This window comes from Balearica regulorum, chromosome 11 (genome assembly GCF_011004875.1).
Source record: "Balearica regulorum gibbericeps isolate bBalReg1 chromosome 11, bBalReg1.pri, whole genome shotgun sequence".
Taxonomy (NCBI): Eukaryota; Metazoa; Chordata; class Aves; order Gruiformes; family Gruidae; genus Balearica; species Balearica regulorum.
In genome coordinates this window covers 2,210,609-2,229,593 of record NC_046194.1, presented here as the reverse complement: position 1 = coordinate 2,229,593, position 18,985 = coordinate 2,210,609, and the positions used below count along the sequence as shown (strand labels likewise).

Genomic DNA, 18,985 nt, shown 5'->3' with positions numbered 1-18,985 from the left:
GCAGAGCAGACAAATAATTGTGCACAGTTTTAAATTTGATTGATTCTATGGTTTTTAGTAAAACAGAAATTAATCATTTTATAAGCAGTGGCTTTGTTCTTGTCAAGGTGATGGCGAAGTAGTTGAACAAGTCATTGGACAGCAAACTAATGACCAGGATGAGAGTATCCTTGATGGAATGATCAGAGAGCTACAGAGGGAACAAGATCTGAGGCTGATTAATGAAGGAGAAACTCTTCCAAACCCTCCACTCAACAGATCCCACTCTGTTAATGGTGGTAAGTGTCCCTTCATTACCTCTGTCATTTCTTTTCCTAAAGCACAGTAAGGCACTGATCAAAATATGTTACTATGAGTTCCAGGACCGTGTCTTTGAGGATGCTTTTCTCTCTTGTTCTTACACACATTGCTAACCTGTGTGGAGCAGTTGTATGTTCTGCTGATACTAGCAGAGAAATTAAAAGTCTTAAGGTGCAGCTGAGTGCACAGAGTGGTCTAACTGGGCTGTATCTGATTACCTAGAACTATTAGACTGTAATTATATCTGTTTTATAAACCTTTCCTAAAAAATAAAGTTCACTGTATTGTCTTGATGTCACTTAGTCACTGCAGAGATGATACTTTTTAACTGCATAATGTCAAGATAACAGCATATAATTAGAGGATGTCAATGGAATACAATGTTGTGACAGACTAATGGCTTCCTGTTGCAGCAGAAATGCTAAGGCTGAGCATCAGTGTTTATAAAATAAACATGTCTGCTCTGTCTTAGCGTTTCCTTAGAAAGCTTGAGATTATTCTCCTGGTAAGTGTTCTGCTACTCTGATTTTTATCTTTAATACACAAAATGATTAAAAATTTAAAACAAATGCAATCAGATGTGAACAGCTGACTGTGAGGCAGCTGAGTGCAGTTGGTGGAACAGAGCAGATTCTGTGGACTTGTGCTGCAAGTCATCCTGAGCTTTTAAAAAATTTACATCTGCTAATAAATTAGTTCTAGGTTAAATGACTGATTACACAAGTTTAAATTAGATTTCCTGGCAAAGCTCCTTAGGATTGCTAGATTTGGAGTTGCTTGTGTTTAAATTAAAAATGAAATAGGAAAAATATTAGTGAAAAAATGTGGAAAGTACATTTTTGCTTTGATCTAAATTGGTATTGTCAAGACGGTGGCCTAAAAGCCAGCTTCAACTCACAAGAAGTATTTTCTGCTTCTTATGATAGGTTGATGTGTTGTGCAACTCCAGTTCTCAATTTTATTTGCCTGTCCCTGTAGTTGTGTGAAAGGGAATTTCCAGATATGAGTGGTATAGAAGTTAAAGTAGTTACCTGAGAGGACTTGTATGGATCAGTGACTTTACCACATGAACTGCCTGTTTGTGTCATTTAGAGTATGTATAAAATACCTGATATTTAAGTAGCCAAATATTTTTATATAGGTTTGCACAACCGTGAGTGTGATTTATTCATGTGGTTAACCATATTTAAGCATGTGGAAATTGTGTTGATGCATTCCCAAAGGATGAGATAAATTAAGGCAATGATGGCAGAGATTCTGAAATTATCGGCCTTTTTGTCTCACTTTAAAGCTTTTCTCATAGATTATATTCTTTGCTTGCCTCAAAGATCTCTAAGACATAGGCACAGTGACGTTACAGTACCATCCACATCTCCAGTAGTCCAAGGCCAATACACAAAAATGTTCGTCTGAAGCAAAAGACAAAGCCACTTAACATAGAAGAAGTGTTGATTATTGCCAAAAAAGAATCTTCAGGCAGTCCTTATGGTTTAAATTCTAAATTTTATTGACGGTTTATAGAAGTGAAGAAAAATCTTTTTCTTCCTTAGCTCTTCGAAGTCCAGGTTTGGATGTTACATCTCCACCAAACGTTGGTCTCCGGAGAAGTGGTCAGATTGAAGGGGTCCGGCAAATGCATCACAACGCTCCCCGAAGTCAGATGGCAACAGAGAGAGATCTCATGGCGTGGAGCAGGAGGGTGGTGGTGAATGAGCTTCCTCCAGGCATCAGCAAGTAAGATGCTAAGTGAGACAGGAAAAAAAGGATTAAATTGTGTAATGTTTAATGATTCTTCCATCACCTGTTAGGAGTTTTAACACATTTCTGAAAAATAATTCTTTGGCTTTTGGGGGTGGGTTTGTTGGTTGGTTTGTTTTCTTTGAAATCCAGATGTTAGGGTTAGAGTGGTAGCCTCTGCTGGAGAGGTGAGAATAGTAATTCCTCCTCTTCACAACTGAATCTTTCTTCAGATGTTCATGCACCACATTTTCCTGCAGCTTTATTTAAAAAACCTTGAAAATAATTTTAGTACATTTCAGTTTACTTGAAAATAATTATGCATGCTCAGCTAACAAGTTTGCTTCCTTAACTTGTGATTCCAAGAGTGAAGTATGTGGGGATGCTGCTAGGATGACTTGTGCACAGATTTCTTATAGCAAGGGAACCAGAAGTATTTTAATGTGCATTTTAATGAGACTGTCAAGTTATATGATGATTTATTGAGTAAAATGAATGTTTCCTATGTATAATTAGAGTCCAGGAAGAATGTCGAGCTGCCAAAGGTGAAATTGAAATTAATTTATACACTGTTGAAAAGAAGAGAAAGCCATCCCACACCTTACAACGGGTGAGTTAATTCACTAGAAGAGAGAACCTGGGTGTGAAGTGGTTCTGAACACTGAGGGGGGGGAAAAAAAAAAGACAAATAAAACCCCCAAAACCAACTTTATTAAACAATTTAGAAGATCATTTTACTAATTGTTTCTCTGGCTCTTTGTCTTCCTTTGGTAACTGTAATTTGTCTGTCTTTATACTCGCAATATGCAAATTGCCGCGGTAGATCTCTATCCTTAAGGCTTCAGTAGTGGGAAGATGCTGGAAAAGAAAAAGAGCAGAGCCACAGTGGGTGTTCAGTTTGACTTGTGGAAACTAGGAGAAATATAAAAGGTGCCACACTTTTTTTACGTGGCTAGCTTTTATCTTATCCAGGGATTGCAAGTATTTTTTAGAAAAATCTATATTTCTCCATAACTTCCTTTCTAAGGACTGCTGCTTTAAAAAGTAGAATTGATATTGAACCAAAAAACCACACCTGCGCATGCATTGAAACGAATCTCAAGGGTGTAAAAGATACCTTTTCAATTCTAATTCTGGTTTTCCTAGTTGTCGTTCCTAAATGGGCTGCAACATGCAGTCACTTCAACGAGGCATCTTTTAACTGTGCAATTCATTATTAAATCTCGAATCTTTTTCCTTTTGTCCCTCCTGTCCCATGATAAAAGAACGATTACCAACCAGGAAGTGGAAGGTCTTTGAGAAGAAACCAACGCAAACGCCAGCACGCCTACCAAACACGCTCCACGATTGAACACAGCCAGCAAGGAGCAAGTCAAAATGCACGTGCACGGGAAGAATCAGACAGCTCCTCAGAGGTCTGATACGTCAAGCGATTCTTTCAATAGGTTCCCTGTTGACAAATAGGTGGTTTGACAACAGATGTGCTGAGAGCACTGTTAGCATTAAGGCTCCAAGTTTCTCCACGTCGGAAGAAACACTCAAATCATTGAGCCTTTTGGATTTGTGGTGTTACTGTAATATGTTGATCTTGGCAAGCAAAGGATCATTTACCTCAATGCCAGTAAAGTATTCAAAACTGGCTTTAAACAGATTGGGTATTTTTGGAAATCTGAAACATTTTCAAGTAAATTTAACTAGGTTGTGTTAAACCACTTGCTATTTTGGGATTTCATACAGCACATATATTCTAGGTCATATTCAGTACTTTGATTTCATCTATGTCTGTAGACTGCTGTGGAAAGAGATTGAGTATTGGTATTAATCATTGATATTGGCAAGGGAAGAACTTAAAATATACCAGATTAAATATAACTTGTTCTCATTAAGGAAACATGCAAAGTAAAAACAGACTGAACATTGTCACTTTGTAAATGCATTGAATGTGCAGAATAGCTATAACGCTGGTCATTTGACACTAAAATTTATTAATCAAACACTTAAATAAGAACTCATTCTGTGGTTCTAATACCATTAAAATTCACATCTCTTTCTATGGGAATTTATATAAGCATATAGTATAATATTGATTAAGAAACAGAAAGAAATTGTGAACTTACTTTAAGCTAAACCAGTCCTTAAATATAAACCTTTTTCAGATGAGACAAGTCATACAACTTGCTTGCAGACAAAAATGATACATTTTAAACTTGGCCCAAGAGTGAAACCTTTTGTTTTTAATACAGGAGGATGAGACTGTTGGCACAAGTGATGCATCTGTGGATGATCCTGTGGCAGCATGGCAAAGTGAAAGCAGTTCCAGGTAGCTTTACTGGTTTCTTAATTGTTAACATTAGTTTATTATGTTATTTAAGTAAGACAGTTGATATTGTGATACGACGACTACAAGTCAGGACAGATTTGTTACACCTTGTGATAGATTGAAGCCAAGTGTTCGGTACATTTAGGTAATTTAAAATAGCAACCAACAAAATCTGTGGAGTCTGTGAACAATACTTTTATGTATTTGAGTGACTAAGTAATTGTAGTGGTTTTAATAACAGTATTTAACAGAGAGCTGGTGTGAAAATCTCTTAATTTTTGAAGCCTGACTTTTTTCCAGTTCTTCATGAAGCAGGTTATATTGTGTTTTCTTTGTTGTCAGCTTGTTTTGTTTTGTTTTGCTTTCAAAGTAAAGAACAATTTTGGAAGACCATTTGTAATGAAAGATTGTCTTTTGTTAAGAACTCCTTGAAAAAAATCAATGGTAGTTAGTCATATGCAATAGAAATATTGGTAGAAGTGCGTGCAGATCTTCTGGTTGTCCTTTGGTATTTCGTAGTTTTTCTGTTGTCAGCATGTATTTGTGTACAATTTCTACAGTCTCTTTTCTTATTCTTAATGTTATGCTTTTATGGTTGGAAGGGTGGTGAGCTGATACAAATACTCTGTGTGTGTTATTTGGATATTAAAGAAATCAGAACTGTAGTTTTAGAAGAGTACTCTAGTTTTCTAATTTTTTCATTCATTTTGTGCGGTCAGTTCTTATGAAGTCGATGTCTATGAATCAGTGAGATAATTAGTGTGAAAATAGGTATCAGCCATAACTTTAGTTTTACTGGGAGTTTGCAATTGCTAAAATCATTTGCTGAAATACACAAATTAGAGGGTACTTAGGTTTTCTTTAAATTCATGTGAGAATGAAATTTTGTGCTAATCCTGACATCTGTTCCACATAACCAGAAGAGCAGGTTGAACATTTGGACCTTTCACTCCATTGTGTGAAAACCGAAGTGCTGTTTTCTTTCTTACAACTTTTTTTTTATTATCTACAGTGATTCATCAAGCGAATATTCTGACTGGACAGCAGATGCTGGAATTAATCTCCAGCCTCCAAAGAGACAAACCAGGCAGGCAGCTCGGAAAATCTGTAGTAGTTCTGAAGATGAAAATATGAAGGGAACAAAAGGACTGGAGCCAAAACGAAGGAAACTTAAACAGCCTAGAAAAAAGGTCAGCATTTCTTATTTTTTTACTTTATGAATATATTTTTTTTTTTTAAGTGGTTGTTTTCAAAGTAGAACTTTTCACAACCAAGTATATAGTAAGAAAGAACCCATAGACAGCACAGTAATTGTAGTACCAGTAGCACCAGAGTAATTTTTTTGTTTGTTTTGCTGCTGTGTGACATAGATGTACTTCCATCTTTCATGCAGGTAGCTCTCCGTTACAGGTGGCAAGTTTTTCTCTCAGATTTATGCTCTTCACTGCAGTTAGATTTACTCCAAGGTGGTTTTGTTGTAAAATTATAATGCATCTGCATTGGATCTACAGTGTCAGATTTCTTTTTCCTAGAATTTTTTAAAGATGATGTTTAGAGTATTTCTAAAGAAATATAATCTCTTTTATTTTGGAACATTTAAATCTTCTATTATATTTATAATGAATATGTCTTACTCCCCACTAATTAGTTGAGGTTTTTGGAAGGTTGACATTCCAGCATTTGCTTTGCCCTTATATCTAGTTATCTTCAGCAAGTGCTGTATGATCAGTTTTTCATATGTTCTGCCATAGTAATTACAGCTTGCATTCTAAAGTTAATGTAATGTATTTAAGAAACCAAGTGGACTGCTTTCGATGGAAGGTGAACCCAGCGAAGAGTGGCTTGCCCCGCAGTGGATCTTGGATACTATACCCCGCCGCTCACCTTTTGTTCCACAAATGGGAGATGAGGTAATGAGTGTAGCAATTTTGAAATTCCCACCTGCGCTAATGAGCTTGTTTTGGTCAGGACTTTTATGTCTACCAGTATTTTCTGTGAATTGTGCTCAAGACAGGCTGTGTTTTGATAACCTTTTTTTTTTTCTCAGGCAATCAGTTGTTTATGGATAGCTGTCCTATGTCTCTTTTTGTGCATATGTAACTTAGGAGTAGCAGGAAGAATTGATTGTGCATCTTTAGACAAACCTGCATACTTCTTAACGATCCCAAGTTTGAAAACAGACAGCAGGTGCCACTTTGGGGGCTGATATAAATATTTTTAAGGTGAAGAGTGCTTTATAATGAAATGAAGATGCGTGCCGTATGTTCTGAAAGGGATGGTGCCTAATGTGTTTCTAGAAATAAACAGGAAGAGAACTATCAGTAAAATAATTTTTTTTTTATTTATTTTATTTTAAGATCATATATTTTAGACAAGGCCATGAAGCTTATGTGCGGGCAGTAAGGAAAGCAAAAATTTACAGTATTAACATGCAAAAACAACCATGGAACAAAATGGAACTCAGGGTAAGTTAAACAAATACTTCAAAGAGCTGAATGTCTCTGTAATGGCAAATTGACATTAAAAAACAGTATGAAAAATATGAAGAAAGCATTACTTTAAAATGTTAATATCAAAATTAAAATTCTAAATCTTAAAATTCGTGTTTTCATTAACACAAAGCCTTTACATCTGTTGAGTTCCTGATAATAGGAAGCGAGAAGGATTTTAAAGAATGTGAAAGTTTATCTAGTGAGGTGTTCTTGCCTGATAGATTAAAAAATGTAGAGTATTAAATAAAAAAAAAAAAGAGTGAGAGTAGTGAAGCACTGGAACAGGTTGCTGATGGACTCCATCCTTGAAGACTTCTCAAAGCTCAATAGGGCAAGCTCTGAGTGGCTTGATCTAACTGAGTATGTTCTAAAATTCTTGGAAGGGTAAGACGATATCTTACAATTTATTCTTAGAAAATAAAAGTATTATGGATTGCTCGGGTAGATACTAGGTTTACATAGTTCTGCTGATTTTTTTCTTATCCTTTTGCTTTGAACCACTGAGTCCCTTAATACTTAATCCACAGTCTTGGCATATTTTTCTTTCTGCTTTACTCAGATTTTTATATCGAGAGCTCATATATGTGCTAATATTCATATATATGTGTACCAGTGGTTCTAGTAAAGAAAACAATTGCTTTACTTAAAAAATATCCAGTTACTAGTCCTAGGTATTCAATGATTCCAGCTGTAATCTTTAAAGGCATCATCAGTTTGCAAGGAAAAGGAAGTAGTATTTCACTTAGTATAGAGGTCTTACCACCTGCCGATGATTGACAGGATGTGATCATATAAGGCTATTTTTGAATTTCCGCTTTCAAAGGAAGAATTTCCTTTTATTTCCTCTGTGGGTTGCTATGCAAGGGTGAGAGGCCCTGGGTTTGGTCAGGTATAGCCTTTGGTGCCACCAGCGCAGTTAAAACCAGAGTGTTCTTTACAACTTTCTTACAAATGTTAAATAATTTGTGGGTATGCTGTTCACAAACCTACCAGGGGAATGAGCATCTTTTATCTTTTTTGCTTTTCTTTTGTGATTGTGATTGATTTTTAGTATTTGGAAAAGAAAATTTTTATGGGTGAAATTACCTGGGCTGTAAAGTGGAAACATACTTAGTTTTTATTAATATGTTTGGTACTTTAACAAGGATGTTTTTGTTGTTAGCAAGTTAAAATAATACTGTTCCATGCTTATTGATAAATAGGAACAAGAATTTGTGAAGACTGTAGGAATTAAATATGAAGTTGGGCCTCCTACGCTCTGCTGCTTGAAGCTTGCATTCCTAGATCCAATCACAGGCAAAATGACAGGAGAATCGTTTTCCATAAAGTAAGTAACTGAAATGCTGATGGCATTCTTCAAGAGATTTGCTTGCAGTTTAGAAGCTTTAATTAGTTATTACGCCAAACTCGAAAGCAAAATGCATGAAATTTTGTGTTTGGAGACTGTCTGTATTTACATGTGGAACTATGTTTATGGGTAACAGAAGCAATTTTTTGTGTCTATTTTATGAAGGTACCATGATATGCCGGATGTTATTGACTTCCTTGTGCTGCACCAGTTTTATAATGAAGCCAAAGAAAGGAACTGGCAAATAGGTGACTACTTTTTTTGCACTTCTGTGTGTTTTGCAACATTTCTGTGGCTGTTTAATAAGATACAGCGTCTGTATTACATGATGTAAAGGACTATATCACACATGATATTATAGCAATCGTTGGAAACTTTTTTTGAGGTTTGCTACAATTCCTGTAGCTGGAAAAAAAAGAGAAATGAGAGAAACTGCTACAAGGCCTGTGATAGCAGACAAATGTCCTATTCTATTGTAATTTGGGGCATGGAGGCAGCTGTGACTAATTAACCAGAGATGTGAAAGTCCTCCCCTTAGGGGAAGGACTTGATTCCTGTAATGCAAAATGTGAGAACTGAAGTAGCTCATTTATGAAAGATGAAGTTGATTCTCTAAAAAGAAGTATTTAACAATTATTTATGTTGTTCTTTTGCTGAATGCAATCATTTTTCTTACAGGGGATAGGTTTCGCAGTATAATAGATGATGCTTGGTGGTTTGGAACCGTGGAGAGTCAGCAGCCTTTCCAGGCAGAATATCCCGATAGTTCCTTCCAGTGCTACTGTGTTCAGTAAGTAGTTACTTAACTGTAACGTATCAGACGTGGTTACGTGCTCTGGGTCTCCTAGATGTTTCCCTGCAACTCAAGAAATACATAATCAGCCACTTTGGTTTTATGTATTTATTTGTAGTAATTAACTTCTTCATAAAACAACGCTTTTGGTGTAAACAGCAGTGCAGTGAATATGTAGAGATGCTATGTTCCAACTCCTTATATTTCTCTTGTTAGTGACATGTGTTGTTTCTAATAGGCATGACCTTTTTGGTTTAAGTCTGGTAGAGAAAAGATGTATGGTTATATTCAGCTCTAACGGCTGCTTCTGAATGTATTTTTTTAATAGCTGGGACAATAACGAAAGAGAGAGGATGAGTCCATGGGACATGGAACCAATTCCAGAAGGAAGTGAGTGTGTGTTGAATTCATGTCCGTATACAAAGTAAATAGTTTTTTACCACTGCTAGTACTCACTGTTGTTGAATTCTTCATATTTAGCTGCTTATCCAGAGGAGGTTGGTGCTGGAGTTCCTGTGACTCCAGATGAGCTGACAGCTCTTCTCTACAAACCCCAGGAAGGAGAATGGGGAGCCCATTCCAGAGATGAAGAATGTGAGCGAGTAATCCGGGGGATTGAGCAACTTCTTTCCCTTGGTGAGTTTGAAGAGAAAAGGTGGAAGGATTAAGAGTATCAATGTGGTGGCACATGACCGAAGAGTAGATAGGATGGAGTGTTGGGAGTTGGTGTGGAGTATTAGAAATGTGATCAACTAAGTCATTGAAAACAGCCTTTTAAAGTTCATATGGTGTCCTTTTCAGTTTTACTCCCCTTTGTCTGGGGCTTGACCTGCTTCCTTTCAAGTTAATGTGTATTCTCAGTGGGTGATATCTAAATACAAATGAGCAAAATGTTGAATTAAACCCCTCAAAAAACAACCAACAAATCCTCACCAAACATCCTCACCATCAACTACCTTGGAGCTAGTTTGTAGCTGCTTAATAGCACGCTATGATTTAAATTCTATCCTATATTTATACACAGGACATGTCTGTATTCTTAGTTTATGTCACTTGTTATAGTATTCCTGTTGTAAGTGCATATGCCATGTTGCTTTTCAGCAATATGGTTGGGTGCTGGCATGCGAATCTCAGATGCGATACTTAAACAAAAAATGCTTTTTCAAGAGTAGTTAACAGATGGTACAAAAGGAAGGATCCTCTTGGTTAATGAAATATCCAGCTGTATTGTTTTTGCTGAATTCTTAGAAAGAAAACCTTTTATAAAGAATCTAGTTATCTTCTAACTTTTCTTCTGGTATTTTTTGAGGCAATTAAAAATTATTTTGATCTTTTGTCTTTCAGACATTTCTAATCCCTTTGCTGTTCCGGTGGACCTTAGTGCCTATCCCATGTATTGCACTGTTGTTGCTTATCCAACTGACCTCACCACAATCAGGAGGAGGCTCGAAAACAGGTTTTATAGGTCAGTTGGATTTCTGTTTGTGATCTGCATTTACTATAGCCCAACCGAGGACAATACGTTTAGCTGAAGACTATGTAATGCCACTTCAGCAATATATTTCTTCGATAGGCCACCAGCATAAGGTCAGATTTGGTTTGGCCTATGGGCAAAGTGAGTCTTGCTGAATAATAATTTCCTTTGGGCACATTGTTAAGGCAAAAGCTGCTATATCTGCATCTGGAGTGTCTTTTTTGTTCAACATACTGAGCTAGATCCATTGTAGGCAGAGCATATTTGCTTCATCTGTATCTCTAATGCCTTTGAACCAGATGCTTTGCTTGTATTGCAGTTGCCAGAAGTGGGCTAAATAGTGTTGTAAACTGGAAATCTCAGTTTTTCCAGGTAACCTGGGGATAAATAATGTCCCGTTCTTTTTTTCCACTCTGAGGACCGCTTTATCTCTAAGGCTCTCTCTAAGTGGGAGCAGTCTCCTTCAGTAGATTTGTTTCCTTTTTTTATTCCATTCGTTGCTGATCTGAAGAGGAACATCCTTTTTCCACAAAGCTGTCACAGCCTGGCACATTGGGGAAGTCAGCAGTATGTGAACAGAAACTACTTACCTTGGTCTCTAGGTTACCTGATTCCTTATTTTACTGAGGAATCCTCTGAACTCAGAATGAAAATAATGTACATCTTCCTTCCATCCCATCCCTTTCCTTTTTTTTTTTTTCTTTTTAAGGAGAATCTCTGCACTGATGTGGGAGGTACGATACATTGAACATAATGCCAGGACTTTCAACGAGCCAGACAGTCCTATAGTCAAAGCAGCCAAAATCGTAACAGATGTCTTACTTCGCTTCATCGGGTAGGCATGCTTTTTACTTTATAGACCTGACATCTTGAGTTTCTGAGATATTTGATTATGTATATTTGGCTTTCGTTATTGTCCTGCAGGGATCAGAGTTGCACTGATATATTAGAAATATATAACAAGGTGAAAGCGGAAGACCTAAGCAGTACTGATGAAGAAGAAGAGGTAAGAACTGGTCGCCAGAACTTCTTGCGTTTTTAAATTCAGCACCTGGAAGATTTTTGTTGAGTTTTTATTTTGTGGGTAGTTGCACTGAGTTGTTGAGATGAGCCTACTTAGGTCATTTGAGTTGCTCACTTGGGACAATAAGCTTCCTTAAGTAAAAATGATTCTTGGAACTGCCTATCTTTAATCTTCTCTCAGTACATGATGTTTTGGTGTGTGAGGAAGTATTAGTAAGTAAGGGGAATATGAACTGGGGCTATCATTCAGCCTGCCAAACCAGAAGGACAACAGCTTTCCTATTGTCAGGGAGGCAGCAGAGCTGGTTTTCTTCTCTAATTCTGTGTCATTTCCCGTCAGTTGTACCATGGAGTGAAATGACAGGTAGAAACAGGGTTAGGTATCACTTTCTTTTAACTCTTTCTCTCTCCTTACACCTTCTCCTCTTAAATGCAGTTTGTAAACATTTTGAAATGTGCTATAGTTTCTATTGCAAAGAGGTGACCTCTTATAACCTAAGTCACTTGGTTTTGTTTTACTTTTTCAGTGTTGCTTTCTAATACATGAGCTAGTATAAGATGTAGTTAGGAGGTTTCTTCTCTCCTCCCTTCCCCCAGACATACTCCATTGTTGCAGTTTTGAAATATTTAAGTGAAACCTGATGCTGCTTGAATACCTACGTGCTTATGGCTGGTGCTATTGTCTTGGATTTGTATTGAAACTTAAAATCTATAATTCAATGTAATAATTTAATTACTTTTATAAAACTGAAGATATAATAACGGCATCTATTTTCACAGACTATTAAAAAAGTATTTTGAAGAAAATGAGGGGTTTCCATGACTTAAATAGCAGACCCTCTTTTCCCAACTCAACCTTCTTGTGCCAGTTGGGAATCTCATCTGTTCCATTCAAGCAGCAATCAGAAATGCCCAAAATTGCTACTATAGCACCTTCCTTTTTCTCCAGCCTTTCAAAGAGCATGTCTTGGCTTATAATATGTTTTAAAATAAGAAATTACTTTCAGATTCTTTGTAGGAACTTTCAAGCAACCATGTCTCCTCTCAAAATTAGTTACTTTTAATTAGAGGTAGAAAGCTGTGTACAAAGGAGGTTTTGATCTTATTTCTAAATCCAGATTCTGAAAAGAATATTACATACACTTAATGTAAGTAAGGCACTACATGAAACCTGAATAAACTCAGTACAGCAGCTCGAGGCATGAACATTTATGCAGGTGAATACAGGTCTGCAAGACTGGGACTCAGGTGAGTCTTAAGGACTGAAAATAAGCCATTCAAATTTCTCACTTGTTTATATATAATTTCTGTGGAAGCAAACTTGGAAAACAGATGAAACAGCTTATCCACTTAATTTTTTAAAGTTATGTAAGTTCTCATTTGAAGCTAGTTTCTGTTTTTCTTGAACCATTGATTGCATTTGAGTAGTTTAAAATTGTGTTTGTTGTTGTTGGTTGGTTTTAAACCCTTTTTCCACTGCTGAGCACACGTGTGTGTAATCGTTACCTTTGCCTTTAGGTGGCAGAAGTAGATGTAGATTCAGATGCTCCGGGAACTTCCTCTGGAAAAAGACGAGTGAGTAAACGTTTCTGCTTGGTCTAGCTTGTGAAGGGAGATAGACCAGGTTCTGAAACACTCATGTAGGTCTGGAATGGTTTACATTTGTCATAGCTGATAGTCTGTAGGACTAACTATGTGAATTCAGTTGCACGTATATGTAAGCGTTGGCTGATTGAGGAAGTTACTGTGCAGGTAAATGTACTTAATTGCTGAAGAATCTTTTTTTTATTATTTAATTTGAAAGATACCTAGAACAGATTCAATTTTCAGTCAAATTTTGAAGAAAGCTGATAAAAAGAGCAAGGCTGGATCTGAAATATTGCAAACATGGTGAAGACATGGTGGGATGGCTCCTACGACTGGAGTGTTGGATGGAAGGACACAGGCTCTTTAGGAAGGACAGTCGGGGAGACAAGGAGGGGGTGTCACCTCTATGTCAGTGACCAACTGGAGTGCATGGAGCTCCCCTGGGGATGGGTGAAGAGCTGACTGAGAGCTTGTCAGGATTAAAGGGAGGGCAGGGACAGGGGACATGAGGTCCTCTATAGACGGATAGGCGCAGCCTCACATTTGCAAGCCCTGGTTCTCATGGGGGACTTCAACCACCCCAATATCTGTTGGAGGGACAACACAGGAGGGCATAAGCAATCCAGGAGGTTCCTGGAATGTGTTGACCATAACTTCCTTCTCCAAGTGACAGAGGAGCCAACGAGGAGAGGTGCCATACTGGACCTTGTTCTCACCAACAAGAAGGGGCTAGTGGGGAATGTGGAGCTCAAGGACAGTCTTGGCTGCGGTGACCATGAAATGGTGAAGTTCAAGATCCTCAGGGCAGTGAGCTTGCTGTGTGCCCTCCTCACTGCCCTGGACTTCAAGAGAGCAGGCTTTGGCCTCTTCGGGGATCTGCTTGGTAGAGGACCTCCCTACCATGGGAGGCCACGAAGATGCTCAGAGAGCTGGAGCACTTCTCCTGTGAGGACAGGCTGAGAGAGTTGGGGTTGTTCAGCCTGGAGAAGAGAAGGCTCTGGGGAGACCTTAGAGCAGCTTTCCAGTACCTAAAGGGGCTACAGGAAAGCTGGAGAGGGGCTGGTGACAAGGGCAGGGAGTGACAGGCCAAGGGGAATGGCCTTAAGCTGCAGGAGGGGAGATGGAGATGAGGTCTGAGGCAGAAATTCTTCCTTGTGAGGGTGGTGAGGCCCTGGCACAGGTTGCCCAGAGAAGCTGTGGCTGCCCCTGGCTCCCTGGCAGTGGTCAAGGCCAAGTTGGATGGGGCTTTGGGCAACCTGGTCTGGTGGAGGGTGTCCCTGCCCATGGCAGGGGGGTGGAACTAGATGGGCTTTGAGATCCCTTCCAACCCAAACCAGTCTGGGATTCTATACCTCTCATGGGCATGAGTGTTTATGTATTACCAGAAAAGACACATTTCTGCAACTTGCATGCTGCATATTGTTCTGCCATCAGCTATGCTTTAATCTTACTGCAATTCTGTTTTTAATTGTGGAAATCTGCTTTGAATCAGAACCTTGGTAAATTAATAGGAACTTAAAGTGAAAAATTTGAATATTCTGAAAAATTATTAAATACCCTGCAGGTAAGACGACGAATAAAAAGACAGCCCATGAAAGCAAGTCCCGATGCTTGGAAAGAGCAGTGCAAGCAGTTGTTAAACCTGATTTATGAAAGAGAGGACTCTGAGCCTTTTAGACAGCCAGTTGATCTCTTCTCCTATCCTGTAAGTACAACTTCCATATTCAAAATTGAAAAAGCCTATTATTAATCTTTTGGCAAAATGTCCTTGCTGGGCGTGTTTCTAACCTCTCCCTTTATGAGCTGGAACGCACCACGTTCAGTGCATTTTCAGAGAATTATCTTCAGTAACTCTCAAGTAGAAATAATTACTTGAGAGCCACTGTTGCGGATGAACACTTAGGTGTTTTTATTGCTGGAGGATTTGACAGCCTTTATTATTTTCTTGTGTATTCTTGCAGGATTATCGAGATATTGTAGATACTCCTATGGACTTTAGCACTGTGAAAGAAACCTTGGAAGCAGGAAACTACACTAGTCCCTTGGAGTTCTACAAAGATATTCGTTTAATATTCTGCAATTCTAAAGCTTACACTCCTAATAAAAAGTCTCGAGTAAGTAATCAATTTTAATGTCATCTTTACAAAAAGTTTGGCCCTACATGAATGAAATGTGCGTGAAAGAAGGTCTGTATCTAAAGAACAAAGCACTGCATTGTGAAATAAAAGTATTTCTAGTACCGGAGGAGATGAGAGCGTTATGATACTGAATTTTTTCTAGTTTACTGAGTATACTTGGCAAGACTTTTGCACAGTGTTGCCTGTGTTTCTCAGGTGCTAATCTTGCTTTTTTATGCATGCAGGAATGGGAATCTACTTAGGCAGAAAAAAATGTGTTGGACTGGAGTCCTAAACAGGATATGGCAAGTGGGAAAGGGGAGATCAAAATGTTAGAATATAGATATTTTTATATGAGCTAGGTAAAATGACTACTAAGTGTATGGCTGATCAGGCAAGCGTGACTATGTTTGATACATGTTCCTGTGCAGTATGTTGCCTGTCAGCTTTTCCTAAGCTGCTGAATGATCAAATGACTCTAACATTTTCAAATGTTTTAATGATACATTGTTTATGCTCAAAAAAATCCCAAACTGGCATGAGAACACAGATGCAAGTTTTACCACTGTTGATGCAAAACAGAATTTGAGTGGTTGATGTCTTCATAATATAAAAGTAGACAGAATTTTGACTGTGTTTCCAGACATTAAATTGTAATGACCTTATTATTATAAGGAAAAGCTGCATATTCCATAAGATGCTTAAGTTGTGACAAAATCACATCTCTGAAACATGTCATTTAGTGTACATAAGCATGCTGGTCACGAAGTTGTCTAATATTTTGTGTGTAGAAACAGGATCACTTATAAACTATTAAGAAATGTACGTCATTTGAGACTAGACTGAGATACTATTACTTAAAGCACAATAATACGTAGAATTTCATATTACTGTAAAATGTTTCTGTGGCACCTAACATGGTGTGACACCAGATTTTATTACGCTAGGTGTTGTCAAGCAGGAGAAGGAGCAGAGCGTGCTGCAAAGAGCTTTCAGTGCCCGTGTAAACGGTGCTGGGTGGGAGGAAGCAGGAGGCTGTGCAGCCTTACTCGTCACTTGAGGAGTAATAGTCTTAGCTCATCGGTGGAGTAACAACTACTGTGTTTTGTGTAAGCAGGACAATGAGAGTTAAGCTTGAAGTAGGATCATGCTGTGGGAGAGGGGAACTCCAGCGGAGTGTTAGCAAAAGTTGCCGTCACTGGAGGTAGATTGAACTCTTGGTGTTGGATAAGGGCTGCAGAAAAGCTCTGAAGATAAAGACCAGTAACTTTTGCTCACTTTAATAGAAGGGAAATCAGTAGAGGATTGCAAGAAGACAAGTGATTTGAGGGTGTTTTATGTGTGCTTGACATCAGAGTAATCTTGGTGAGTTATTTACTGCTGCAAACTCCCTGGGAACTTCCCTGTGTATTAATAACTGAACAGCTTGTGAGTCAACTCCCAAATTACTGTAATAGAGTGGCCCATCAATATCCATTTGCTTAAATATTGTGAAGTGCCTCAGTAAGATGATACTCGCTGGAGGGCTGGGGCACTCAGCTGGGCCTTCTGCCGCTGCAGGTTCAGCTACTACCAAATGTGTGTCGGCATCCTGAGGTTTTCTAGCACGTTTTACCATCTTTGCAGCAGCATCCTGAATGGAGGCAGGAAGGGCAGGGTCCTACATACCAGAGCTAAAGAAAGAGACATTGCTAAAATATAAGAGTCCGGGCAAAAATTAAGTTATACGAATGTAAAGAAAACTATATCAAAGAGATTTTATATTCAGAAAGATTGCAGGAAATGGGAAGGGGTCTGAGTATAAGGTGATGGTAACATCTTCTTGATGGTGTTTACACACTTTTCAGAAGACTGGATGGAGGGGAAGGGTATGGGTATGAGGAAGGGATCAAGAACTTTGTTTTATTTATGCTGAGTTTGAATTATTAGTTTGTCAGAACTATTAGTTTGTCCTAGTTCACATTTCAACTATGTGTTTGTCAAACACATCCAAGGTAAAATCTTGAACAGAAGTAAATACGGTCTGAAATATCAAGAAACAGCCGTGAATGAATTTGTGGATGAAGCTACACAGAGGCAAGGCCTAGAAAGAGCACAGGAAAATGGTTTAAGGATTTTGACATCTGGCTTACAGAAATTAAGAATGAGGACAGCTTAGTTGGCTTCTGTGTGCAGCTCTGCAGGGGTGGTGTAAGGACTCGTCACTGGGGAATTAAAGCAAAAAACAAAGCGGGGAGGGGGGCAATGAAGTTCAGGTTTTTTTTCCCTTGGTACTTCAAGTTATCTTACGGTGTGCTTCCATGCTTTGTGGAGATTAAAAAAGGCGGCTATATTTCAGTAATCTAGATAGCTGTTTTCCTATAACTCTGTAAATATTTTGTACTGTTAGTAATTCAATCCTTTTATGTAAACACTTTCTGTTGCGAGAATACCATTGTACCATGGAAGGAAATCACTTGCGAAGAACCTCGTAGTTGAATGTCACCATGAATTTTTCTTTTTTTTGCTACAAAGTCTGGGCATCTTTGTGATTTTTTTTAAATTTTTTTGGCTGATCTTCTAGTTGTTCAACTTCTAATAAGTATGACCATGCTTTCTCACTCCAGATTTACAGCATGACACTTCGACTATCTGCCTTATTTGAAAATCATATGAAAAATATCATCTCTGAGTACAAGTCAGCAATGCAATGTCAGAAGAGGAAAAGGCCACGGTACCGAAAGCGGCTAAGAAGCAGTAGCAGTTCACCGTCAACTAGCAGAGCATCTAGGTAACGTGATGATAGTGAGGCTTGCTATCAGTGCCATTTGAGATGACAGTGGCAGATGTGCCTTTGTGAATAAAAGCAGCAGTATTTGCTCCTTTCCTGATGCAGTTGCACTTTTGGGTGATAAAATCATGAGCTCAAATTCCATGCTTAATTTGTAGTTTGTGCATAATTCTGGCAAGTGAAAGACTATATAATTAGAAGTATTCCCTCTGGAGAAAATGGAAGAGCAAGTTTGTTGTTGCCTTTGTTTAGTAACTGTTGAAAAAAGTGTTGTATAATACTTTTCTGACTTCTGTATGATACCCTATCTAAGTAAACCGAGTGCTTTAAAAGGTGAGAGAAAATCTTGCTTTTGCAAACTTATATGCCTTTATCAAACAGAATGGTATTGTCACTATTCTCAGTATTATTACACCTGTGCAAGCACTGGGAAGAGATCATTTGTGTTATGCGTTTGCTGCAAAAAACCAGGACACTTTGCAGGGGAAATTGGTTTGGGGTTTGAGTCTTTTGGTACTAACAGTTTTATCTCTTTGGGATATTTTGTGTCTTCAGCCCCAAAGGGAAACAGAAGCAAATGAAGATTCAACCTAAAACCAACCAGAATACCTCACTGCCTTTGACTAGGACTAGTTCTTCAGTTTCATCTCATGGTGAGGAGCAATTTTCTAAAATGCATCCTTTCTCTTGCAGCCACTTGTATGTGCTGATTAAAGCTTATATTCAGGAGACACATGCAAAACCCACCTGTTGAAAGAGCAAGTAGCAAGGTCATAGAGATATGTTGTCTGCAGATCGTGGTAGTTATTGGTAAGGGTCAGAGAATAGGAACCTGAGTCTGTCCTTGGTGAGAATTAATCTAGTGACAAGAGCCTGGACTTCCGTATACGGGCTTCTCTCATCCAGTGATTACGAATACATTAAGCTTACTTTGGATTACACCCTGGAGGAATCTGTCTCTTCACAACTGCAGAGGCAGCTTGGTGAGACTAGCCTCCTGACTTGGGCTGTTAACTCAGGAGAT

The 18,985-nt window shown here is 38.3% G+C and overlaps 1 protein-coding gene across 1 annotated transcript in view; it reads left to right on the top strand.

Annotated features, from left to right (window-relative positions):
* The window catches only part of BRWD3 (bromodomain and WD repeat domain containing 3), a 57,952-nt gene that overhangs the window by 35,203 nt on the left and 3,764 nt on the right, over positions 1 to 18,985 (top strand). Inside the window, exons 18-38 of the mRNA XM_075763035.1 lie at positions 108 to 278; positions 1,851 to 2,034; positions 2,554 to 2,647; positions 3,303 to 3,452; positions 4,281 to 4,357; positions 5,370 to 5,547; positions 6,151 to 6,267; positions 6,715 to 6,822; positions 8,052 to 8,176; positions 8,363 to 8,445; positions 8,876 to 8,987; positions 9,319 to 9,380; positions 9,471 to 9,626; positions 10,335 to 10,455; positions 11,174 to 11,299; positions 11,389 to 11,470; positions 13,006 to 13,062; positions 14,639 to 14,779; positions 15,036 to 15,188; positions 17,798 to 17,961; positions 18,517 to 18,614. Coding sequence (XP_075619150.1) covers positions 108 to 278; positions 1,851 to 2,034; positions 2,554 to 2,647; positions 3,303 to 3,452; positions 4,281 to 4,357; positions 5,370 to 5,547; positions 6,151 to 6,267; positions 6,715 to 6,822; positions 8,052 to 8,176; positions 8,363 to 8,445; positions 8,876 to 8,987; positions 9,319 to 9,380; positions 9,471 to 9,626; positions 10,335 to 10,455; positions 11,174 to 11,299; positions 11,389 to 11,470; positions 13,006 to 13,062; positions 14,639 to 14,779; positions 15,036 to 15,188; positions 17,798 to 17,961; positions 18,517 to 18,614 — 2,559 coding nt within the window. The remainder of the gene's footprint in view (positions 1 to 107; positions 279 to 1,850; positions 2,035 to 2,553; positions 2,648 to 3,302; positions 3,453 to 4,280; positions 4,358 to 5,369; positions 5,548 to 6,150; positions 6,268 to 6,714; positions 6,823 to 8,051; positions 8,177 to 8,362; positions 8,446 to 8,875; positions 8,988 to 9,318; positions 9,381 to 9,470; positions 9,627 to 10,334; positions 10,456 to 11,173; positions 11,300 to 11,388; positions 11,471 to 13,005; positions 13,063 to 14,638; positions 14,780 to 15,035; positions 15,189 to 17,797; positions 17,962 to 18,516; positions 18,615 to 18,985) is intronic.